We start from the raw sequence: 27,066 nt of genomic DNA, 5'->3' as shown, positions 1-27,066 counted from the left end.
GGAATTTCAGTCCTGAATTCAGACTAATAAACCAAGCATCTACTTAATGACTGATTTTTGGTTGGAGCTTTCCTGGAAGTGAACTAGAACCTTTTCTGAAAGGCCAATTTCTTAGACATCTTAGTTCCCAGTCATGCTGAAAAACTCCATAGTGGTGTGTCAACTACAGAAAACAGTACCTGAATAAGGGCTTTTGTCAAACCTATCCTAGCGACAAATGTCAACTTTCCTTCAACATAACGAGTCCTGACAAAGAGATTCTTCAGTGGCGTATAGTATTGGTGATAAGACTAGTATTTCTATAGGGATTTGATCCTACCAATTTCTGATTGCTTTGAAGCTTATTCAGGTTTGGGGTGCTGGATTAATTAACAAATTAATCCAGTAGCAATTCTTTCACATGTTTATACTACTGTCATTTCAGCTTCATTGCTTACCTTAAAAGACTTGGAGCATAATGCCATCTGTGGTTTAAGTTCAAAACTCCATTTTCCTCAAACAGTTTTGCTGGTAATTTAAAAGCTTACATAATGAAGTTTCTCTGTTGCTCCTAACAGATTTTTGTCATTCGCAGAGCCAGACATGGGAAATGTCTTTGAAAAGATGATGACTGCCCCAGGGTCAGTAGCGGATAGAAACTTTACCCTGCTTGTGTGCCCCAGACACTGGTGTCACCCACAGCTGTATGTTCGCAAAGCGAGGTAATGCAGTTTCTCCCTTCTACTTTTATGAGCAGATCTGTCTGGGTTAATTTGAAGAATTTTCTTTTTTGGTTTACAGCATCGGTGTCTTAGTTAAACCGCTATGATTTTCCTTGATAACCTAATTAAGTAGTTCTGTGATTATGCTGTTTTTATTCTACTTCATCACCAGATCAATTGTATTTTTTGTAAAACTAGGTTGCTATCTAGAAAGAATACATTGTTTTGTCGGTGATGTTTATTCTGTGAATCTGCTGGCTTAATTGCATTGCTGCGTATTTTAGTGAGTGCATGTAGTTTCTAGGTCTCTTGGAGCATATTCCAACTTATTTTTAATTTTCTCTTGTTATGTCATATTCTGACCAGTTGAGCGAAGTCTAAATAGGAAGGCCTGTTACCTAAAAGAACTAAATAAGAGCAGAGAATCCCTAGTTCCAGTAGTCCTTCAGATGTGGAGAGTAATCCTCTTTCATCTTTTTTACAGTTTTTTTTCTGTGTAAGCACTTCATACATTCACTCTCACTGTGTTTCAGGGGAGCAGGCCTCCTCGGTGTTGCTGAGAGAGCTTAAGAAAATAATGGGGTAACCCTTTTCCTTCCATCATGTCATCTGTTTCAATGGATGCAGTTTGGAGCAAAGACTATGATATGCTCATGCAATGTGCCTTTAACACAGCCTTGCTCTTGTTTTGGATTCAAGCCATACAAAGTCATTAAAAAAGTTAGACTGAATTATTTTTTTCTTTCCTATCTGCTCAGCTGCCTGCAGCGTACACCAGGCAGAGATGCAAGTGTCTCTAGCAGCCTCGCTTATTGATGTCTACCTGTATATTGATTATTACCACTCTGTTTTTTCCTGCCACTTCAATTCTGCTGCCTATGCCAAATCACAGCTTTCTGTGCTTGTGCCAGCATTGTGTACAGTGAATGAGAAGCGCAGAGTTTCTGACCCAATGGGGCCTTATGTTCTCCTGTGTAGATTGCTGGACCGTATATGCTGTCATTGCTGTGTAGGTGCTTCCCTGTAGTGTGGCTGAAATGTAACTAGTATCTGTCGCATTTTGGTTCACTTGTTTTCCTCTTCGCAGTGGGAAGAGCGCGTGTAGGGTAGTGTTTTATGAAGTAATAATTTTATTTGATTCTGATTCATTCTGGAGTTGCTTTTGTTTGTTCTAAACGTAAGTGTTGCTCTGTGGTTATGTAGCAGGATTATGATTAAATTAGCAGTTCTGGTCCTTGTAGTGGAAACTGAAGTTTAGGGACAAGGACATCGCTGGGACACTGTATCATACGATACTGATGTGTGTGTGGGTCCGTATCAGCCAGTGCTAACAGATGGTAATGCCACATTAGGCATATCACACTGCCTGGTAAATCCACACCTGTTTGTTTATGGGTTAATTCATGCTGACATCTCGGACTGGATTCTGACAGAAGCCTGTCTCTCAGGGAGGTGTCTTACACATACTTAATTTTACCAAATAGGCCTGAAACAAACCTGCAGATTGTGCTTTTTATCCTATAGTTTTAGTCAACGTTTGCAATATCCTGTTGCTTGACTTTTGAGCATTTTAAGAAAAAGGACTGAGGCCTGGCCTTGACCACTTCACACCATCCTGCTATAGGTCTGGATATTTCAATATGTTACAAAATTATTTGCATACTAACTTGATCTACAATTTTTAGGCTTTTTGAGTATTTCCTTCGAGCTGTCTACCATCTATCAGTATGTGAATGAACCTTAATACTGAGAAGTTATCAGTAGGTGAATTAATTCCTGAGGATTTAAAGTTTTTCCATGTGTTTTGATTCCAACTATTATGTTTGTGTTTTATTTAATTTGAATCGATTCTTTCTTTTGACGGCCATTGGATATTATCAATAGAAATATTTTTGACATGACTTGAAGTGTCATGTAGGCCATACCAGTATTCCACTTAAGAGACTCCATCTTGCCTGGGACTTCTGTAGTTTGTTATGAATAATAAAATTATTTACTTTAGTTTGTTTGGGTTTTTTTTATTATTAGAAAACTAACCAGGAAACTGTTTTTTCTTAAATTACACAGTATCTGGTGATATAAAATTCATACTTTAATATTGTCTATCAATAGATTCTCTGAATAAGCTAAATTATGTTTGCAGTAGATGCTTCGCCTTTCCTTTTCCTCTGTATTCACCTTTGTACTTCACTGGCATCCATAGTAACGTTCAATGGAGCCCTTTAGAGACTTATCTATGAAAGTTGTCCCCAGCCACCTGCCTAGCAACATGTTCTGGGTCAATGATAGGAGATTAGGGTAATCTCTGTTCCCTCTTCCCTTGCTTATAGAGGGGAGAAAAAAGAAGCTGTAAACTGATACTTCGCTTAACCATTAATTTTGAAGTTATTCTCCATCTGACCTTTATAATGTGAAATAAATCTGTAGTGCACCACAGCATAGTCCACTAAGCTTTTATATTTAAGTTTCTTGCTGATATCTTGTCTTCAGATCCTGTCATTCTTGGTTTTGTACCGTATATGTAAGAGCTCATAAATTTGCAGCTCGGTGGAATGCCTTTATCGTGCTTGTTCTCGCGGCCTAGGAATTTTGTAGTATTTTTATATTAAAAATCTGTCTGTGTTTTGTTGTTTTTGGGGGTGCTTTTTAAAGACTATGGTGCTAGTGGAGGATTGCAGAAATCAAAAATAGTTCTGTTCCTACAGTTTCTAGTGTGCGGGGAGATGAATGGGCTTACGTGGAGCCCCAGTGGCTGTCACGAGGTCGGTCTCCACATGCCGCGAGCTGGCAGAATTGCCATCTGCATCTTGATGTGTCGCCTTGTGTCATGTTGTGTTTCACAGAGCAGAATGCTGTAAGGGACTTGGAGCAATCAGCAAAGCATTCAGTTTGGAGATGGTGTGTGTATATTATCTACCCCAGTCAAACAACAGGTTTCAATTAGTGTACAGTCTCATTCCTTTACCCCTAAATTAGTTTGGTTTGTTTGAGGTTTCATAACACATTATCAGATTTGCTATACTAATTAATTGTGTTGAAGTAGTGAAGTTCTGGCAATAGAAAACCTTACTGCAGCTTTTCCCTTGAGATACTGCCTGCGAAGAAGAGGAAGACTACTATTTTGATTTGAGATATAAAGTATGTGAATTACTATACATTTTTACAGGGTTTCGTTGTTCTTGGAACTTCATTTTAGTTGCATCTTTCAAATTAGTTCTACAGACAAGTAATTGATGGTGTGTTATATTTTCCGTACTTTTTTGTATAAAACTTATTACAATGAAGACTCTCAAACAGTGAAAAAGAATGAAATTTGTCACCCCTGGCAGCTGTTTTCAGCTTTGAGTGGGCAGTGGTGATACTCATCTCTACTGGTTTCTCAAGTTGGCTTTCTTGACTCAAAAACTGTATGAAAGAATCTGGCGACTGCCAGAATTAAATTATTTAAAACTCCTGGCAGATGGAGTAATATGGTGACTTGGGACATCCTAAAGGTCACAAGTTCAGCGTTGATTCACCCCGCTAAAAAGGCCGTTAGTAAGGCGTGTGTAACGGACACCCACTCCAGGCTACAGCGGCTCCCTTACTGTCCATCCCGCCCCAACAGCCCACTGGACTGCCCTTGGCAGAGAGAGGTCAGGAGTGGAGGGGTGTTCAAGGCCTTGTCTCCGGGCTGTGCTGAGCAATGGGGGCAACAGGAGTAAGAAGAGAGCTTTCAGACAGATGGCCCGAGAATTAAAAAGCAGAAGCAATGTCAAAATAAAAGGGGCCACCGGCCCCTAGTAGAAGGGTAGCCTTGCTCAGAAGGTGACATTCGTTCTGGTGTGTAGGAGCAGCAAAAACCATCTAGATACCACCTAAATTGTCCTTCAGTCTTATGCTAGAGTCGGCCAGTACTTAGAAACTCAGACCATGTTTGATAAGATGAGAAATAACTTTTTTTGGCCCAGTTGTGTTAACTTTAAGGCTTCTTCCAAATCCAGAAACATGTAAAGAGTAGAAATGAGAATCAGTTTATTTTGTTTTTCTGAATTGCTGCCTATGCAGAACCAAGATTTCCAAATTATAGGTACAAGTATTTAGATACAAGCACGTACAAACTTGAGCAATAGGAGCCTGAAGCAAATGACAAGTTTTCCTAAAACTGAGGGAAGTGTTAATAATCATTCCTGATAATTATCTTCAGAAACATGTTGCTACAATGTGTAACACTTTAAAAGAAAAGAGAACTATTAAAAATATTTTTCTATTGACATCTTACTTCGGGGAGATGCAGAAAAGGATATCCCCGTCGGAGACTAAGGGCAGTATGGAGTAACGGGTCTGTAAAACTGTAGTGGTGTTGCAAAGGATCGCTCACGGCTGCGGGGGCGTTAGGCCGCTGGGTTCACAACCTTCCGGGCCGCTACGAGCCTTCCGGGCCACCTGGCCTCCGGAGGGCGGGAACTCCTCAGACCCCTCGGCAGCCACGGGGTCCTTTCCCTTTTCAGCCTGGGAGCCGAGTTTCAGAGCCCGGCGCCGCCGAGGGGCTGGGAGGTGGCGGTCCTGCCGGGCTTTCCGGGCGCGCCCCTCAGCCCGCGGCCGCTAGAGGTCAGGAGAGACCCGTCGGCGGGACGCGGCCGGCAGCCGCCCGCGGCGGGAGCGTGGAGGAGCCGGCCCCGCGGCCTCTGGAAAGCTCCCGTTGGGGTGCCGACGGGTTTACGGTACGGCTTCTGGACCTAAGGGGCTGCGGCCCTCGAGAGCAGCAGCAGATCTTCCTGCTTTTTAAACTGCCGGTCGCAGCTATACATGAGGAAAGAGAGTCTTGAAAGGCTTTTTAAAAAGGTCAAACTGGGAGTGTTAGAAATGCTATAACCGAGATGATGCGTACGCCAAAGGGGAGGGTGCAGGCTGCCATTTGCAGAACGCGCAGGTGATGGGCTCACAGTGACTCTCCCAAGGCAGTTGTCCGTCACAGGTTAGTCTCCTGAGCGCTCTGTGACTGAAGGATGCAACCTGTTGTTTCAAAGGAGCCAACGGTGGTGGTCTCTTTCAGTAAGCATAAACGTATTCCTGTGTTTGATGAAGCGCGTTGTTTACTCTTCTTGATTTAATTCCTTCGTGCTGTGGGGCTCGTCTTTCTTCTTGTGTGTTTGTAGATGTGATAACCGAGATAACCAAAAGCATGTTCAGTAGCAGTCTACTTATGGCCCTGAGGAGAAAGGGTTTTCTTAACTCCACAGTCCGGTAGTAAAAGTCATTCCTTCTGACGGCTCATCACAGCCCCACTCTTCTGACTGCTTTTTTAGTTGTGGAGTTGTTGGTTGGACCACTTAATTCATGCATTTTTCAGATAGATAAATAAAGAAGTGGTTTCATCTTATTGAAAACAGTTCTGTGTTAGAGCTGGTTTGCCATTGGCCTTTATGCCATGGTCGCAGCACATATGACTAATGAATTCCTTCACTGCATTGGTAAAAGCACTGAAACGTCTTGTTAAGACTTACATTGATCCAGGTTAAGAATTAACTTTTTTTTTTAAAGTGACTTAATGGGAAAGAGTCTCTGTTGCCTAATTAAATAAAAATCCATGCAGTACGGGGCCTATATGAGTCTAACACTGAAACTTGGACTGATTGGAAATCGGCTCAGGCAGCTTTTGCGCCAGTAGCATGAAGAACAGACTGGAGTAGTAGAGGCAGTTTAAGCCTTGATGCGGCAGGTTCCCACCTATGCAGAAAGCCTTTCATGAGGCAGAGGGATGGAATAATTGCACTTTGGCCTTTGTATCTTTTTCAATGGTGGAGCATTAACTTGACCTTACAAAGGCATAATGGCTCGATTTCTGCCAGGTGACTCCCACACTGCTGTGTGTAATAACAGTAATCTAGCCAATACTCAGCACTGTTTCTCCCATACAGGAAGGTACTATTTTCTTTTTTCTTTTTTTTTTTCCTTTTTTTTTAAAAAAAAGAACTGATTTTCTAAATTGCACTGGTGTTGCTTTTTTGAGATCTCTGCCAACTCTAACCAACTGATGATTGGGCTCACTGAATATAATTATTTTAAATGAGGCCTAAAGCCCAGGTCCACCTGGCCTGAGATGCCTTAGGCAAGAGAATTTTGAAATGGGCTGCCCTTGTATTTTGTTAGGGAAAGATAAGCATCTCTGTTGGGCAATCCAGATCTTAGGTGGGTTGTGCTGGCTTTTGGATAGTGGTTCTGTCTCTCCTCTGGTGCTGAGGCTCCCAGCTTAGTGTGCGCTGGGGACGTGTCCTAGGTGAAATTATTTATTTGTGGGTGGAGGCTTTGGATCAGGTATTTGTAATATTTGTCCATATGCTAACAGAGTAGAACAAAAGTATCAGGACCTATTAATCGCAGAGCTTTAGGACATTAATCTCTTTTTTGTAGGTTGGAAGATTATGATGATCTCGTGCCAATCTGGACACGTCAGAGTGAGACTCTGAAAGAAACCTATAGTGAATATTTCCTTGCTGATCTCATAGAATGCCAAGACGAAGAAAATCAGGCTGTTGTTTGTGAGGTCAGTCTGCCATGAGCTCTGGTTTTGCCTAATCATAACATTAGTGATGTCACATGTGAGTGACAGCTCACACTGCATCTCAGCGAATAAAAAGAACAAGCTCACTTTTGGAAGGTAGAATTCATGATCTGCACACACACAGTGCCCTCCGCCATGTATTTTGTGTCTTTCCTTTCTTTAGAAGTGATACCTCCTGTTAAGTAAATGAAGCAGCAATTCCTAGTAATTGTGTAGATTCTTTTCAAGTAATTGGAACAGACCATCTTGAAGAAACCGTGTTGCCATTTTAGACATTTGCATTATAGATGACCAGTTTTCACTCCTGGTGAAAATTAATACTGCATGTGAAAACTAGTACCCAGTAATACTTTTGTAGTTAAAAATGCTGTAGATTTTTTCCATCTCCTGGCTCAGGCAGTCAGATTTTTGCTGAACTGAAGACAGAAACCTAGGAATTTAATTTAAATAAGAAAGAGGTGGTAATAATTATCCTGCTGAAAATTTCTGCTAATATTTTCATGTGTTAGTAATTGTGCATGGTATTGTAAGCTGATAGGCAACATAACCTACTTAATTCCAGAAGTCTGCTTTCTATAGCAAATGATTTTATAAAACCTTAACATGTAATCACTACCATTGGAAGCCAAATGGGAAACAATAAACCATTAGTGTAATAGCACATTACAAACGGCTATCTTTATAAATAATACATTTCAATTGTGCATTTATAGCTCAATATGATACCAGCAAAAGGTGTTTCCGGCCCTCATAGTTTATACTTGCCGCTGCTGCTGCAGATTGGAAAGACACCTCCATGCGAACCAAGATAGATGCCAATTTTCCCTGCAGAGAATGAAGCTGGCAACCTCTTTTTGCACATATGGTAGATGGATTTGGTTAATCAGCCTCTGCTGAGCCTTGGGCCTAAAATTACATAGCAGCCAGACAACTGCAGCGACCCAGCTTTTGTTCAGTTACGCAAACAAGGCAAACAATCACTTGTTGTTTGAGGGGAAAAAAATTAAACTTTATACTTTTTTTATTTTTATTGGAGTGCTGATGGCCTGATAAAACAGCTATACAAATCTAGCTGTTGAGTTTTCATTATGTTTATAAAGGAGGCTTTCATTATGTGTATTAAGGAAAAAAAATATTTTGATTACGTGTGTTTCACCAGAAAGTTGCATATAATACTAAAAATTGAAGAGCTTCCTTCTTCTAGATTCGTCTTAGCTTAAAGCCAAAAAACCTCCAGCATGCCAATTCTCATTTTTCAGAGTGTATTTCTTTCTGAAGACTGCAACTTTCTGGAAACTTGAGTAATAGTCAAACATACAGAGTAACGTGCCATTTCAGCATTGCAGGGATCTTGTCATTTTCATACTTGCCAGGGCACTTTTATTTTTTTTTTTAAGACTAGTTCTTAGGGGGTTTTTTTTTCAGAACTTGAAAATATTTAGCGCTTATAATTGCTGCAAATAATACATACCATATACTGTATTAGATACTGTTTATATACTATATAATTGCTTTCTTGAATTAATCATTTTCATTGGAAAATAAAATACACTTTCCAGTTTGAGCACAATTTTATTTACAAAGCAGTGTCTAGTAATTAGTCAACCATTATGGCTAGCTAAATCCAGATTTTACTTTAGCTGCACTTTAAAGAAAAATTATACCTTTTTGGAGGTACGTAGTTTAAAAGTATGGGTTTTTTATTTACTATAACATGTTTTATTGAAACAATAGGTCATTATTTGGTCCATATATATAATCCTAATGCTCCTGCAAGTCATAGCTAACAAAAGAATTATAACGTAATATAGAGGGCCTAATACACATATTACAAGGGGGGGAGGGGGAGGGAAAGGATCTTTAACTTTTGCTGAAATAGTTCCTTTGTACTTTTCTATTATCCACAGAGATGGAACACTAACTCTTATGTTTCAGCAATATTTTGTTCAATTTTTTGTGTCCTGACCTAAAATCACATGCTCAACTTTTACTTATGTGTGGTGTTGCTTTTGTATTTCAGGATGGTGACACTGCAGTAGGATTCATGAGCTTATGTTCTCAAGTAAATGTTTCCTTGTTTCAAGAGTGTTTTGACTTAGGGCCTTTCCATGGACTCTGTAAACCACATCCTGAAGATATTCTCAAAATGCCACAGAAGCCAAGCACTCAAGAAGGTATCTATATTCTAAAAAGCTAGATAGATTCAAGGTGCATTTATTTCTAGCTTCTGAGTAGGTTTTCCAAAAGATTGGAAGAGGATATAGGTTTACTAGCCAGAAAACACAAATTAATGTATCTGTTTTGGAGACGATTGCCTTGTGTTTTTTAATTCAGGAGAAAATTTTGATAGCCCTGGTCTCTGACTCAGAAGTGATTGTTGTTTGGGGGGAGCTGGTCTATACCAGATATGGGATAAACCTGGGTTTCAAGTTTTGGAAAGCTAAATCATCAAGTATATTTTCTATCAGTTAGCTACAGTTGTACTATTAATTGAAGACTTAATTTTGAAATCTGGTTCTAATGTCTTTCAGTAGCTAAGCAGCTGGTTAACTGTGGCTATTATGTTGTCCCATTGACTTGTGTCATCTAATTTCCTTGTGGTCCAACTTCTGCTCACTTTGCTTATTGTTGGCAGTCTTCTAGGTTACAAGATTTTGGGAGATCGGGGACTGTCTCTTTGTTTTTATATTGGGCATGATACAACAACACATCTACCAGCCACCTTACTGCAAATGATAAAAAACTGTAACATGAATATGTCTCCTGTTTGTAGAACAGAAGTGTCATGTAAATGATTTACAGTTGTCATCTTTATTTTTCAGTGTCAAAGGGCTTTTTGTGCAGAAGGGCAACATTTTGCTATCTACTAATTATCAGTAATAGAATTAAAAAAAACATCATTAGGTGGTTACGTATCTGTTTGTCTGAACACAAAGCAGCAGGCAAAAGAGGCAACTGGGGAGCTACAGGGCAGTCACCAGCTGGTATCTCGGAGCTGACAGTCATGGAACAGAAAAGGGAAAGAAAAAAATTCTTAGAGCTGCTCCTATGGACTTCCCCTCCCCTGCAAAGAAGCATCTTGCAAATAAGAGATGAAGGAAGCCAGCTATCTCCTCCTGTATCGTTCTGAAGCTCCTGGAGCTTCAGAAGTATTATTTCAAAATAGGGGACAGACATATGTAGAAACATAAATGAGACTGAGGGAGGAAGAAAGATCACTCACGATAGTGTCTTCTGAAAACCAGCTGGAACACAGTCCTGGGCAGTCTGCTCTAGGTGACCCTGCTTGAGCAGGGGGCTTGGACAAGATGACCTCCAGTGGTCCCTTCCAACCTTAACCATTCTGTGACTGTTATCTGGTTCTGGTAAAACCCTTAGACATTTCTGTGTGCTTTCCTCGTCCAGGGACTGCAAGGTGTAGGCCCATGTTTTGTGGCAAATTCTGTGCTGCTGAGCCTTTTAATGAGTATATGGTTATAGGTTTTAACAATACAGCTGTTACACTTTTTTTTTTTAACATTTAGGAAATCTATGAGACTTGTTCTAAATGTGAAAACTTAGCATAAACAATGGTTCTATTCAGGTTCTTATATGACTCTTGTCAATCTAGCATCTGAGTGCTTTTCAGAAATTTATTAAGCAACATGTTTAGCAGTTCTCTCCTTTTTCCTCTCCATTTAAAACATATGTTATTTTTGATGGTTGATACTAGTTTGCAATCCTGTGCATTTCCTTCAAGTAAGATTTTAAAAGTAGTAGTATCCCTCTATGTGGAATGACAAGGGCAGCTCTGGGGAAAGAGATAATTATTTGTAGACTTTTTCAGATAGCTTGAGCACAAATCACTGATGGTCTCAAAGATACACAGCTGAGAAGGAACTTGAGTATCATAAGCGAAGAGCCTGACTCCGATACTATTCCTAGAGAAAAAGAGCCACTAGAAATTTAATAGTAAAATTAGAGTTAGCTCATGGCTATATACTACTCAGGAATATTAATTCTGTTATCAGTGAATAATAATTAAAATTACTATTGTGGCTTTGCACATTTTAGAATATAAACAAACAATTATAACACTTTGAAGTGCTGGTTGTCCTGAAACATTATAAGTTGTTGTTTATACCTGCCCAGTATGGCCAAAAGACAGAGATGAAATTAAAGGCTGTGGTAGTTGAATTTCAGAGAAAGTAAAAAGAAAGAGGAAAAAAAATCAAATGTATACTATTATTACTCTAATTTCTAATACCAGTTCAATAAGGCATTAGCTTGTCACAAGTTACAGCAGTTTGTTAGGGTTTATTGAAAATGTATGCTTTATATGATAGATACTTGATAAAGAGCTTTTCTTTTTACTGCTTGTTACACATTTGACATGACTATAAACAAAAAGCCCATATTTTTCAAACAGTTTGAATGAAAAACCCTTTCTAAATAATTCGGGTTTCATTATTGCACGAGATGTGACTCAAAATTCATTTCAGTATTCATTCATGAAAACTTCCAGGAAAAGCGGTAATATTTCTTTTTTTTTTCTTTTTTTTTATATTAAGAAAGAGAAGAAAAAAAGCCCACTGTTTTAATAAAGAAGTTTACAGTGAAAAAACCCCAGCCTACTCATAAGCACAGTTCCCCTCCTCTCTGACTTTTTCATTTTATTAAAAATGTAATTTGGAAAGGGAATTATCTTGTTTGGGTTTCTTGGGGGGTTTTGTTTGTTTGTTTGGGGTTTTTTGGTAAATGTATAGCCCATATAAGAGTTGCATCCCTGTAGTCCACTGTTAAGCATTTCCAATATAATGGCCAACCTATACCCTTGGAATTTATTATAGTGTCATTCACATATAGTTTATATTTGATTATATGGTGTAGCACATGCACGATTATACGAATGCTGTTTTAACGATTGCACCGTTTCTGCAGGCTACTGTGTTGGAAATTTGCTGCCAGATTGTCCCTTGATGTGAAGGTTCACTAGACACCTTACATCAATAGAGAATGTGGACTTTCTTTTAATGAATTTGAAGGCTGAGAATTTAAAATGCAAGCTGCATTCCTTTGTAGAGTAATTTTATGTTCCCACATTAAAAAAAAAAAACAAACCGAAAACATAATAAGGATATTTTTTTCAAGCTCTTTAGCTTGTAAGTAGAGACCACAGGTTGATATTATTTTTCCTTTTAAAATGTAATACTGAATAATAGTGAAAGAGTATACAAAAATCTGTCTTTAACACAATATTGATATGCCACTTACGTTTCAGGGTAATTACAGTAATTTGGTTGTTACTCTATATGGTGTCACGAATTAGTAGCTAGAAAACATTATGATGCAGTGGGAATGATTCAAGGGCTTTTCATCAGGCTTCACGGTGAACTGGCTTCTTGATCCTGCTGACTGTTACCTCTGCTAACAACCCAGCAATCACTGAATTATTTTAATTTTCTTTTTGTTCATGTTCCTTACTTCATTTAGTGCAACAATATTTATGTTCTTCCCAGTCACTTGTGTACAGCATATATGTAAACAGTGATGCAGCTACATTTGACAGTAGTGGATGGTGGAGGAGCCATTAAGGGATTTCATTTTAGTATAAAGTCAGAAACAACATATCAATATTTACATGACAAGAGACTTGTATTAATGAACTTCTGACACCTGCAAGGCTGTTTATAATGAGAAATGTAGCTGTGTTAATCAAGACAACATTTGATCATTTCTGTGAAGTCTCACATCTGTGATACCCCTGGAGAAACCATGACTTCTAACCCCTGTGTTTCTTCTTGCCCTGCACGTTGCATCTGCATTCTTTTCTGCTAACAGAGAAACAGATTTTCAGATAACAGATTTCTAAAAATACTTTTGGCTAAATTATTTTAAACCTTTGAGGTATATATATTTTTTTAAAAAAAGAAAAAGCTCATTACTGCATGAAGAAATGCTTATATTGGTGAATATAGCTTAGATGGTTTCCCAAGGTAAAGTTCAGAGAGAGGAGTGAAAAATTCTGTTGTGCTGGGTTTTCTGAAGGTTTTTTTTTTTCTTCCTCCTGGAGCTCAGAAACTTTGACTTCCTTGTGTTACTGGAGCTTTCAAATGCAATGGCGTCCTGGCCTGAATGTGTTTTCTGCAGCAGCAATACCTACACCTCAAGAGTTTATTAGTTAAAACTTATTTTCAGGCTTTATTTTTAAATATAAAAACAAACTGTGAACATATTTGTGAAATTAGGGAGGTGACAATTTAAGGCAGAACTATTGAAGATACGTTCAGGGGCTAAAAAAACAGCAGCTGACACTTTTTGCTTTAGTAATTTTGGTGGTTATTTGGAGTAATATGTAGGATTCACTAGTATTTCAACGTTTCTTTTCCAAGTTGATGATTAAAATAATTTTGATCCATAACATTAACTTTAAGTGTGATCTTTATGATGCATTATCAGATGATATCTCATTCTGAATACCCTCACCTTCCATTGACTTTAAAGAAAATAATCCATCACCATACAGATTTAGGAACTGCTTTCCCCAAAGTGCATAACTTCTGCTGAAATGGCGATTGCCTGCTGTCTAGCAAGCATCATGATGTTAGAGAAGTTCATAGTCGGTTCTGTCACCCTCGTATCTGATATCAGTAGAGTTCTATAGAGCTGTTGCGTGTTGCTGTGTAATACTGCTAAGATCTGTCTTAAGATAATGGTTGGGTAATTGAAATCAAACATAACGCATCATATATGTTCCAAATTGGCTTTGGACATTTTTATTGTGGTTTCTTAATATTTTAAATACCTGCTGTGGATTTGGCCCTGGCCAGGGGATTGAATAGCAAAAGAAAAAGGGTATAGCGATATTTAAATAAACTCCCTAACATATAGATGCTTGCTTTAATTGGCTTAAGCACTTGACCAGAGATGCAGTGTATATATATGCTCTGTGTGTATACATATATATAAAAGTATATATATTGCATTGTATATGTATCTATCATGGCAGTCAATGTTTAAATATTGATTCATCAGATGGCTACAAGTAATTTCATCCTATCACCTTAGTTATCTGTTTGTCCACAAAAATATTATTACTTAGGTTGGAATGAACTAGACTAGAATGTTACTATAATGTTATTGAGGATGGTAGGATGATCTGTCATGCAGAGATTCTTAGATCAGAGGAAGACGAGGAAATAGGCAAACTGACAAAGATTGATGAAAGAGCAACCACCTTTTATAAGAAGTAAAACGGGCTTTAAAGAGCTAGTTAGGTTTAGCAACTGAGATGGGAATTTAAATCCCTGTTTCTTGTCCCTGCTTGCACCGATAAGTAAGGGTTCTGGCTTGACTAGGATTTATTCTGAATTTCAGTTCTGTTAGGAGAACTAATCAAGAGCCCTTGCTTATTATCATCAGAAAACAAGTTAGCAACAGGCACAGGGTTTAAGATACCAGTCAATACACTAATGGCTCATATTTTTCTCTTCAGATAGGGTAAAAATTTATTACAGGTAATACATGAGTTAGGAATTGCTTCCAAACTGTGTCTTGTTCAATTCTTACTTTATAATCAGTTCTCTGATTTTTGCCTTGAGATCAAATAGTCTAATGAAGTTCTAGCCAAGTAACTATAGGAGGGTCTATTTTAACTGTGGGTGTTAAAAATAAATAAAATAAAACTTTCAATAGAGGTAGTCTGGCACACTCCTTAGTTACTGCTGTGATTCTGAGGGTTAAGCTCGCATTTTTAAGCCTGATGCATCTATTCTTTTTCATTAATCAGATGAAGATAAAAGCAACCAAACAAGTCAAGAAACAGAGACTGTTTCCTCTCGAAACTTTGAACATATTCATGATCAGGATGCAGCTGTGCAGGTAATACCACTGTACACAGCAATGCTGATAACTTTAAAAGCTAATTTGAAGCAAAAGTTACTAGGACAGGCAATGCTTATTATTTCCATTCCTGCACTGTCCTCTGCATGGGCCCACACTTATATCTGTTGTTGTGCATAGATCAGAAGCTGTTCTAGCTAGCATCTGGATGGAGGTGGTTATAGTTATTAATCAGATGAGTTTTCCCATCCGGTTCCACATGAACAGCCAGACAGCATGGGGATGGGAATAAAGTGGCACTGAGAGGAGAAAAAGGATGGGGGCCTGTTTGTGCAGGTCTGCTGCCGAGTAAAGGCATGTGGAAGCACAGCTTCGAGTGGGCTCCTCTGCAGATGTGGAGAGAGCGTTCCTGTAACAGACAGGGCAAGAGTCGTCTTACTCTGAAAATCTGCGAGTCCTGAGATTTTGACTTGACTGTGTTACTGAGCTAAAAATCTGCTACAGACGGAAAGCTACCAAAGCTGAAAAGCAGCAATACAGCTTCAGTTTACCCCTGTAATTTGTAGATGTTAAAGGGCACACGTTCTATCTGTGCCTCTTCTGTTGAGTGAAGCTTGACTTGATAAAAGAGCATTACTATGAAATGTGTTGGTGCAGCATAAATCAGCAGAGAATTTATCCCGAGAAACTTTAAACAGTTGCATCTGTCTTTAGTCTCTCTCTCAGTACTGTATCCAAGCTACTCTGGTTTTCTTCCCGTTATTGTTCATTTCCATTTCTACAATATTCTCTGCATTGATCCCATTTTCTTTAACATAACATGTTTTTAACTTTCATATATTTTCAATATGCATCTGAAAACAAAATTTTTATATAGAAACATTTCTGAAAGATATTTTATTGCCTCACAAAAGGATTCTAATGGTAACTGTTAGTTTGTGAATATATTGCTCTTCAGCAAGAATGTATATGCTTTTAAAGGCCACTTTTATCTAGTGTTTCAGAAACGGGTAGATATCACATTAAAAATACCTCCTTGAATTTCTGTATTTGTCAAAATGTGACAAGTAAAAAGTACATCCCTGTGCGTCTGCTTGGAATGCTGTAAGATAGGAATGATGCAAAACCTTTTAATTAAAAAATGAAAATATTTTCTTAAATGTTGTAAGTGATCATTTGTCTATTATTATTGCAGAAAGGTGGAGCCATTACCGTTTGCCATACTGAACTGCCATTAGATGATGTCAGAGGCAAAGATTTCAAAGCCTCAGCAACACCCCTCCTTGAGACTGAAGAAAAAGGTGCTTTTCATCCAGTGTACAGAGGAGCTTCAAATGCTTTCTGTATCCGTCTGTTTTGTATTGATGAGAAACATGAAACTAGGTAAGTATAGATGAATAGTTACTGCTTTCCTAATCTTAATAACAACTTTCAATGTTACATTTTTAGGACAAATCTGAAAGTGACAGAGTATTTTTTTCTGACCTCTTTTTTCATTTCTCTTTTACCTTTGCTAATAACTTACTGAAATTTTCAACCTCCAGCTGGAACTTCCCATCTCTGGTAGGACTGTGTGGACAAAAAGTTAAGAATTTATTTTTGTTGGAAAACTACTAGTTGAAATTGTGGAAGTCCACTACTTCTTCTGATGAAACATTAATTCCAAAGCTGGCTAACTCTGAAAAGAGCTAGATTTATGGTACTGGTCATCTCTGCTCATGGGGCAATAAAGCTGTTTTTATCTCTGCAGTTACATTTTCTCATTTCTAAACACTCAGTCTCCCATCACTGAGAGAATTGATTCAGTTTTCTAGAATTCACTGCTATAGGAGGAAGACAAAGGCTTTTCATCTTAAAATGATTGCTGCTGCTGACCTTGAACTCTTAGATCCTGGTGGAGTAGAATAGATCTGTACATGTGGTTTAGACATTTTTTTCCCAAATTTCTCTGCACCCTTGAAGAGAGAACCTATACTCAGCCACATCAGCAAAAGCCTCTCCAGGAACATTGGCCCCTTCTGATTGTAAATGAGCCGTGCTCTTGTTTATAGATCCTAGAAAGAAAGACGAAACATGTAGATACTTACAAAAAGTAGACAGAAAGAGGCTGAGCACACCCAAGATCTTCCACACTTTAAACCACACATAACTTCTAGAGACACAAGGTATCAGTAGCAAGGACTTCATAGATGATGAGTTTGACAGCTGTAGTACCATTTGAAAAAACGTTCTACTTGTAGTAGTAGTCATTGGTGACTGACAATGTCTGAACTTACCTGGCTTAAAGGGAAATTTAGGAATAAACTTGATTAAGAAGAAAAATCAGAACTCCTTGAAAACTAATTCTATTTATTAAGCTGTTTCTTGATTAAGGAGGGGGCCAACCCAAAGGGATTAAACACTGTGAATCTGCTACAAATGCAAATATCCTAAGTTACCAAAGCAAAGCAAACACATAGCCTTCTTGGTACGTATTTACTGAGTAATATAGCTCGAATTCATTAGGAAGAGAGAGAAATGCAGTGCTAGAAGTCTGTGGTGTACTTAGAAACACTGATCAACGTACATATGATAGAACAATCACACTGCAGAGAGTCCATTCCAGAATAGTTAATTTATGGACAATCTAGTCTAAAATAAAATTCAAGCAAGGTAATTATTCCAGAACAAAATAACTTTATTTTAAAGTAATACTGAGGTGAGGGACTTGCTCAGGAATGACTCCATTATACTGAAATAGCAGTTCAAAGCAGTGATCTATAACTATGTCGGAAATAATCTCTCTGTAGACTAGCTGAGTTCTCTGCTCATAGCATTCTGCTTAGGATAAGGATCTGCCACTTTTTTTGCCCTCTTCTGACATTCTACCCTTTGTATGTGTCATTGTTGTTTCTGTTCAAGATATGTTCACAGTGTTTATCGTTGAACACTGCAGTTCCATTCTTTTTTTCCTGGAGACATCTCTGGAACAGTTTGGATTCCAAGATGGGTATCTGTGGAGAAGATAGCATTCCTTTCTGAATACTCCTCCTAAGAGTAACACTCATGCAAGATCCTCTTCTCAGAGCTGAGTAATCTGTGGATCTTGGTGTTTTCAAATATTTTGCCTTAGTGTGCATTTGCTTGATCCACCTGTTTGTAAAAGAAACATTAGAAATGCGAATACATTTGAAAGGACGGCATGAGGTAATCCTGACTGTATCTCAGAATCTCGTTCTGAAGGAGTTATGCTGACCCTGCACAGCATGGATCCAGAAATAGTAGTTTGGTTGAAGTGTAGGTATGATTGCATCTTAGCCCTCAAGGGAAGTTTACTACTGGGGAATTTGTGCTACCCAAATTGCTAAATGTTTCCATCTCTTAGCTCTAGAGCTGTTGTGTGGCTTGCTAGTGCATTGAAAGTGAAATGCGAAGGAACTAAATTGCTAGTTTATCTGCAGATATTTGATACCTTTTTAAGCCCCCTGAAAAATCTCCTACCTCCATTCTTGTGTTCCTTGCTGCCAAGAAGGTACTGGATACCAGGGAATAGAAAACTACATTGCAGTGGCATTTTCCTTTCCTGCATTTAGCTATTCTATTAACTAGTCATAATTATGTATTATATAGGTGAATATATAATACCCCAATCCAGATCTGTATTTATAGCTTTTTTTTTTAAATCAATTTATCAATCATAGATATTTTAATTAGAAATTATTTCTCTTTTCAGTAATATTATCGGTGAAGTAATTGAAGGGAACTTAATTACAGGTCTGGAGGGAGGAGGGGTTTTATCAATATTTTTAGGTAATATATATCTGTATTGAATTTCTTCAAAAGACATTTTGTACAGTGGAAAAATATAAAGCTTCAGCATAACTCTATTTGATGGGTTTAGAGCTCTCTGATATCCTTACACATAGGAGAAACATTTGTTAGATTTCTCAGGTCTTTTTAAACTCAAATGTCACATTTCACTGTCACCATGGAAAAGAGAGTGGAATTACTCTAAACCAGTAGGTGAGAAGTGGAAAGAAGTAAAGTGTTCAGAAACAATTTTGAAGTATTGATCTTCCTGTTAGTTTGATAAAGTACATTGGATAGGTTTGCCAAGTGGATAGTGACAGAACCCTTGGTACTGGACGAAAATATTGTGGAACATAGCAGCAACTGTTTGTAACCTCAGTGTTTGCTATATACTAATGCTGCTCTGACAGCCATGAATGAATTCTGAAAAATGTTGGAGTTAACATGAGAGTCAATTTTTTTTCCTTTCAGTGAAGAGCCTAATGTTTTGATAGTATTTCAAATCAAGATTGTTCTTGTTAATAGTGATCCTTTAAGCACTAGAAGTCAACAGCTGATGTGCAGCATGCAACATCTGCAATTGATTAATGATGAACTATCAGGACTGTCTGATTAGCGCTGTGAATAAATGTTCCTTGCACTTATGGGGATGTAAATATTGAAATGTATAGGATCTGTCTGATATGCACTTTATTTAACAGTGTTTACTCTTGGTTGCAGGTCACTGGATTTTTTGCATTATGTTTTCAAGCTTTTTCCAGTATGTATAATTAAAGTTTTAAAGTTTGTATGCATGTGTATGCATGATGGGATGTTAGTACAGTTCTCAGCCAGAGTATTTAGATATGATGCCTGAGTAAGTCAGTGACTCACAGGAGTGTGCTATGGCTAGTTACCCTGAGGAGCTTGACTCCTTTCCTTGGCTGCTTTTGGGCTTTACGTGTTGCGTACATAAATCCTTTGTTTATGTTCCATAGGGACTTTTCTGAGATGCATATTTAGAGAGCAAATGTTTCAAACTCCTTTAAAATCATGTACAGATCCAGACTGTACCTAAATTAAAAATAAAATCAGGGAAAATATGTTAAAGGAAGTAGAGTTAAAGCCTAGAAAACAGCAGTATTAAGGAAATCCATAGTATTTACCTATAACCTAAACAGTTGCACTGAAGGTTTATGTTTAGGGCAAAGCTAATGTGCAGCAAATAAGGATGTGAATTTACAGTGCAGTAGCTATTTCACACTAATGCCCTGTGTGATCAATCTTTATCTGAGGTAACAAAGTCCACTCACTGTCTGAGACATTCTTAATGCACACTGCAGTGTGTTGTAAATTCATACTACAAATTACTGCATGGTAGCATCCTTTAGAGGCAGGTCCTGGTGACCAGAGATACAGACTTGGCCCTAAGTATCAGCATATTAAAAAATGATGCTTACACCAAAGAAAGTTCCCAGAGAAAGCGAACACAGAAAACATTTCAAATCTCTAAGTAATTTATCCATCCAACAGTGCACCTGCCACTCCTTGAAACAAAATGTCACCAGGTGTATTAAGAAAAATTAATCACATAGTGTGCTTAAAGAGAAGAAAAGGATCTTTAAATTTCAAATAATATCTTTCTGCTGAAAAGATGCCATAGAATAATCTGCCAGAGTAAACTGATTAAACATCTTCCAGATCTGTGCTACTCAGGAGTCTCTCAGCATGTATCATGCTGCATGAAGCGTCTTTCTGAATTGGCAGAGTTCTCCAACATCACTGTGTGCAGTGAGGTTACCTTAAAACATGTATTCAGTAAAAAGGGATGGGAGAGACTCTGGAAGGGAGCGCTTGAACAGTTTGAATGGATAAAGTTATTTGTGGCTTGCAGTTTTATCTCCAGAGGATGCTTTCTTTCATCTGAGAGCATTCAACGGAGATTCCTGCACTCCTTTGCACCTCTGCAGCCTTTGCAGCATAGGTCTCCGAACAATTAAATTGACTGCTCAACTTAATGTTGAGCTCATCAGTTCCTTGGTGCTGCCCAGGCATCAAGCCATCTAGGTAGGGCAATACTTGGAGTGTATGTACATCGTAAGCGCTGCATTCAGTTTTGTTTTCTTTCTGTTCCCTCTGGTCAGAAGCTTTTGTCTGAAGCTTACATTGAGATCACTAAGAGCCTTTATTGTCCGCAAATCTTTTTCAGGACAAAGACTTCTGTGTCGTCCTTGTGCCGCATCATGTACCAGAGTTCCACCTGATCCAGAGTTTTGTTCGAGTTGTCCCTTTCTGTACTTCCAAACTTGGTCATGAGCTTTATGTGTTCCACCGGGCGGGATTGCTCAAGTGAGTCATGTGCCTCGTGACAACAAATGATGTACTCTGAGCTATTTTTATGGGCTATACTTGCATCATCCAACCTAGCACCAGATGGGTATTCCTTTGCTATCTCAGACCAAGCTGGTATTCTGCATGGTATGGTGCAACATCTTGCAAAAATGGTAGCTTGAGTCCCCAAAACAGTATCGTTGAATAGCACAGGACTGTGCCTGGAGCAATTAAGAGCAGAGCTAAATAACTTAGTCTTTAGCAGCATTACTGCAGCTGTCTTGCTTCCTGTTCTAGAGTGAATCCTAAGCCTACTCAGATGTATCTCCACACAGCACTATACTAGACAGTGTAGAAATAGCCATATTTTTCAGTGAAATAAAGTAGTTAGTGACATGATTTTTAATGAAACAAAAAAGATGTAATTAAAAATGTAAAAGCAGTCTTCTGACTGCCAGCATTTATATATAGTTTCCTTTAAGTAAAAACAAAAAGGGCAATGAGAAGATTCAGCTAAGATTTGTATATACAGTACTAACTTAATGAAGATGAACTTTGGTATGGACAAGTAGCTTCTTCAAGTTACCTCATTGTGGACCAAGGCCAATAGAGAAACATGGTGCAGCTTTTGGCCCTTTGGACTTGGGTCAGGTTGCATAACACTGATACATGAAAGCCTGGTGTAGATTTAATTCGTGGAAACATGGTATAACTCTCAAGAGAAATTTCTGGAACATGCAGAACACAGCAGTAACCTCATTGTTGAGTATCTCTTTTATATAATTTATCTCTTTTTTGTGTGTGTGTGTGTTGAATCATTTATTTCATACCTTTCAATTTCTGTGATACTGTGAACGCTTTTTAGTCTGAAATACTGGTGAACTGGGACACAAAACCTCTCTTGCTATGACTTCTGATACGTGGTATGAGTTTTCCAATGCTTTGTTTGTATAACAAGCCTATACTGGCCTGAACACCAAGTTTAAACTGTGGCAGTTAGAGATTTTCTTCTTTTTTGGTCTTAACGTAGCTAAATACTGCATGGTTTCAGAGAAATACTTTCTGTTTTAATTGCATACTTAATCACCTTTGATGGTATACAAATAGCTCATGCAGGAACTGGCCAGCTACTCTTGGACCTATGCAGAAGCTTTTTACCATGGGATGAAATTGGGCTTCTGTGTACTATGTAAGAATCCAGCTGGCTGAAGAGAAAGCCACTGGAGTAATTCCTGTTAATCTCAGTCACAGCTGTTCAGTAATCCACCAGTAGGATTGGTAGTCATACATCCTCTTGTGATTTTGGTCAAAATTAAACTTGTTATCAGGGTTTTTTTTTTTTTAAAAAAAAAAAAAAACACACAAAAAACCAAACAACCCAAAAAACCCTTACAATTCTGATTAAATTGTGCATATTCCAAATGATACCAGTCCTTCCGTGAAAACAGAATAGAGTCATTAGTAGCATTTTCCAACCCCCCCTGCAGCTGTGCAGGAAAGTAAGAAAAAATAGCCTTTCATTGAGGTTCAGGATCAGAAAAGCTATGGAAGAAACCAGATGAAGCTTTTGGAAAGTTTCTGAAGAACAAAAAACTCAGTGCACAACAGCAGATACTCTCTTAGATAAAACCAAAATACGAAAAAGTAAAAGATCAATATATTGTACTTGCACCAAGGGCTTTCAAAAGGCATGTGAGTGAAAAGGAAGTCACAGAAAATGGATTAAAAGAAAAACAGGGGTAAGAAGATGGGAATATGAAGACATGAAAGGGAAAAATCAGAAGAGGCACAGGCACAAAATGAGATACTGATTAGTAAAGGTTGTAAAAGGAATAAGAAAAAGTGTTAAGTACACAAAAAGCAAGAGTGCAGCAAATGGAAGTATAGGTCTGCTACTTGACAGTGAAGGAGAAAAATAACAGATGACAAGGTATAGGCTGAAATGCTTAATGGATACTTTCCCTCAATTTTCACTAAAAAGCATAATAATAATAATAGCGTCCTGGTCTCTGAGCAGTCAAAGGAATTGGGCATCTAGAATGAGTTGATTCATTACTGGAAGAGAAATGAGCACAGACCTTGCATAGTCCTTCCTACTATTTCATACTCACAGTGGATCTGGTGGTTTTGTTTATTTTTTAAAAAAACATTTTCAATTTTCTGCATGTTCTGTTTTTCCTCATATTAAAAATGTAGTTCCTTATTGGCACAACTGCCTTCTCCTGGACATGGGTGGGGAGAAGAACTCACGTGCTGGGCTCAGTGGAGTGGCAGGAAGGTAGCACGCTCATGGGTTGCAGGGTGAACCATATTGCTGCTCTTGCTGACCATCATCCTCATCACTTGTTTGATCTTGTAATTAACTGTCTGTGGAAATGTGTCAACAAATGTGGAAACTAAGCTGATGCTCACTTAGAAGTTCAGGGTTAGCATGTAATTTAGTAATCAGATGTATGCTTTTGAGCACTCAAATAATAGAGTTGAAAATTATCAATGAGATTGAGCTGTGAAATTTCCCATAACATATCAGATATTTTGTAGGTTTGTTTTTTTTAAGGTACTAGTGCTATTCATTAAAACCATGTTCCACAAAATCAATCTCAATGTGACTGTGACTTAGGCTGAAGAATAGCACATACAAGTTTAAATTGAAAACAAGAACAGCAGCAGTGGAAATTATACTACATGAATTGCAAGGTTTTTAACTGTGGGTGAAAGAACTTAATTCTTCAAAATTAAGTTGTAATTCAGTTCCTTGAACAGCACTCTGTAAGTCTTTATTATATGAGCCTTGTTTAACCAGGAAGGGTTGATGCCTTTAACAGACAACATGAGAAGGTTCCTCAGCTGCTGTAGGCTGTCATGGTGAAGTAATTTTTTTTTCCTAATTAGTGGGTGGGAAAATGTTTTATAACGGAGTGTGTAAACTAGATAAGTGCCAGGATATTTCTGTCTGTAGCTAACGTTGCTGGTTGTATATATTGCACAGACATTTTTATACCATGTCACTGTTGTGTGATTACTAATTGGCAATCTTATGTTTATCAGAGGCATTTTATTCACGTAAGTTTATCCTTATTTGAAGAACCAAGGCCTAACACAAATGTTAGTAATTTGTTCTTGTGGGAGAAATTGATGTTACTGCCTTTCTTTTGTACCATATCCAAGGATGACAGTTGGCTCTGTGGTTTTTTTTTTTTTCCTCTCTCCTGCTTTCTTTTTTTCTTACCTTTCTCTGTTTCTTTCTTTCTTTTTTCCCCGTGTGTGTCAGTGTGCCATTAAAGATTCTACTTACAGTTTAAAAGATTCTTTGCCTCCTTTCTCTGCTGGCTCTTATTCACATGAAGATTAGGTGATATCTGTGGTTATAGCTAGTCATTGCTTTGTGGGATTGGGCTGTAGGTGCATAAAGACTGAGTGTTTAGTAGCAGTTAAGGCAGAATTCTTGAGTTGTCTTAAGTAGATGTGTGATCTTCTATGTTATCACACAGTAAGTTAATATATCCGTTTGGAACAATGGTCATGTAGCAATCAATTTCAACTTCTAAAAGACGTGTTCAGTGCTTGTGGAAGGCATGTTGTCTTAAGCGTGGGAATTGTCTTTAATTTGTCACAGAGTGAACTTTTACTCTCTTTTTTCCTTTTTTTTTTTTTAATAGGTCATTTAATGTAAGAAGGGCAACAACCAGTGACCTACTTGGTGTCAAAATGCTCATTAAAACCCTTAGCTTGAATGAAAGTATATTGAATGACTTAAAGATATTTACTCTGGCTCGCAGGGATCCAGTGAGTATTTGTTGCAAATATAAGAGAATGGATAAATACTGGTAAATACATCCAGAATTTATTACATTACTCTAAACTAGTATACTATATATATATCTACTATATGGGTACTCAGTCAGTACCAACAGTTGGTGTAGGCTGTATTCAGCCTGACTTGATAGTTAATCTAACCTGTGGCCTATACCAACTACCCTCTTCTTTGGAGACTCCTCAAATGCAGGGACGGAAGCAGGCTGGATGCATTTTTTTTTTTTTTTGGCCACCCACAGTCTGATTTGCATTGTTGCTTTTTCTTGCTTGCACATCTGGTTGTGTGATGAACATGTACTTGCGTTTTGTCACATGATGGCAGCCTCTTTCTCCTTCCCATAATGTGGTCAGACATATGCCCATCGGACAGCAGGGAACATCTGCATTTTTGTTGTGTGATGGAAAATGCTGCATAGACAAAAACCCAAGTACTATCATTATCAATCATACAGCTGTAGGGAAATCCATTTTATACAACTATTGATGGAGAATATCTGCTTTAATTAATACTCTTCCCTAAGATTGGAACTTAACCCAGGACTAAATTAGTGGCTGAGCCTATAGCACTCCTGTAGCAGCCAGATCCTAACTGAAACTGTAGTTCAGTAAAGTTCTGCATGGTCAAGAGTCCAGCCATATAAACTGTTGAAACATTTTCCTTGAGTTAAGGAAGAGTGGTTAAGTTGGGGTAGTGTGTAGAATGTATACTGGGAGGAAAGTATTTTAACTGTGATCATGTGATGAAATACACAGTTACGATTAAAAAGAAAGATTACTAATGAAATAGGAAATGTGCGTATGTTGCTTTTGCCTTGCAGGATGGGACCCCAGTGCAGGCTTTCATAGCAGAAGTTTTGGATCAAGTAGTTGGCATTTCTGTTATTAGAGACGAAACGGTAAATTCTATTTCTGTGTTGTATGAAAACTGTAACGCTTAGCCCTCAACACTAAAGGCTGAATTTTTCATGCTTGCCACTATACATGTACCTAACAGAAAGTATATCTAAAAGATACTGCTTCTATAAACTTTCTTTCTCTCTTTCCTGACTGTGTAGACTGTATTATTTCCCTTCTCATAGATAATGATTGACACACAGATGGAAAAAAATCATCCTGTTATTTGCAAGAAGCTGCTGACGCGTTCTGAAAGTAGGCTTCCTACATCCCGCTTTGGTTCTTTAGCACAAAGCCATTCTGCCTCTATATATGTTTGTAATTGCTTATTTTGCCCCCTAATTTCCAAAGTCAATAAGCAGTTTTGCCATGCGTACTGCAAAGAGTAGTAGTTGTCCTTCTAGATTTGCTTTCTTAACTTTTTTCCCCAACAGTAGATTCTGAGTGAGTATGAATCACGCACTTATCTTCAAAACAAATAAAAAGCATATACTCTAATGGAGTACAAAAAAAAAGACAATGTTGCACATTATTCTTGAAAAGTAAACGTTCTTTAAGGCTTACTTTTGTGGCATTTTGCTGTTACTGAAAAGGTAGATTTTAGAGTGTTCAACAGCTGTAATGCTCAGTCAACAGCTGTAATGCTCAGTTTTTAAAATAAAGAGTAGTCACTCCTATTTTCAAAAATAGCTCTTAATTATATTAAGAGCATTGAGATAAGAGGATATAGCAATTTCTCCTGAGTATATAAATGTGCAAAAATCTCAGCTTATCACTTCAACAGGGAAGACTTGTTGGAGGGCATTTCTTACAACACAGCTTTTCTCTGTAGAATTCCCCTTTTTCAGTTTAAACTTTGTGAGAGGACAGTATAGGCTTCTCTGTTTTGAACTCAGCAAAACAGAGGTTTTTCTTTCTCTCCCCCCCCTCCCCCGAATGTCTGTTAACCTGTATCAGACATTGTTGTGAAAGGGTCAAATATGCATTCCCTGTAAATAAAGGTGGGCAAACTGCAAGAATATATTTTGATACAATGAAAAGATTTTCAAGAAAAACATGTTCAGTCAGTGTGCTTTAATTGAGAATAACTCTCAAAGGCACTTAATTTCAGTGTTCAAATTTAGTTCCTTAATTGATAGCAAGTGCCAGTGAGTTGCTTTCTAAAATATTGTAAATGTAGCTTTCATCACT

General features: G+C 38.0%; 1 protein-coding gene across 1 annotated transcript in view; it reads left to right on the top strand.

Annotated features, from left to right (window-relative positions):
• Positions 1-27,066, top strand: part of CFAP61 (cilia and flagella associated protein 61) — a 125,561-nt gene that overhangs the window by 8,015 nt on the left and 90,480 nt on the right. The window contains exons 6-14 of the mRNA XM_076335266.1: positions 575-701; positions 7,095-7,227; positions 9,266-9,419; positions 15,014-15,105; positions 16,262-16,449; positions 19,576-19,615; positions 21,044-21,183; positions 24,825-24,951; positions 25,800-25,877. Coding sequence (XP_076191381.1) covers positions 575-701; positions 7,095-7,227; positions 9,266-9,419; positions 15,014-15,105; positions 16,262-16,449; positions 19,576-19,615; positions 21,044-21,183; positions 24,825-24,951; positions 25,800-25,877 — 1,079 coding nt within the window. The remainder of the gene's footprint in view (positions 1-574; positions 702-7,094; positions 7,228-9,265; positions 9,420-15,013; positions 15,106-16,261; positions 16,450-19,575; positions 19,616-21,043; positions 21,184-24,824; positions 24,952-25,799; positions 25,878-27,066) is intronic.

Source organism: Aptenodytes patagonicus, chromosome 3 (genome assembly GCF_965638725.1).
Source record: "Aptenodytes patagonicus chromosome 3, bAptPat1.pri.cur, whole genome shotgun sequence".
Classification (NCBI taxonomy): domain Eukaryota; kingdom Metazoa; phylum Chordata; class Aves; order Sphenisciformes; family Spheniscidae; genus Aptenodytes; species Aptenodytes patagonicus.
The sequence above is the reverse complement of the archived record's forward strand: the minus strand, read 5'-3'. Positions and strand labels throughout refer to the sequence as shown.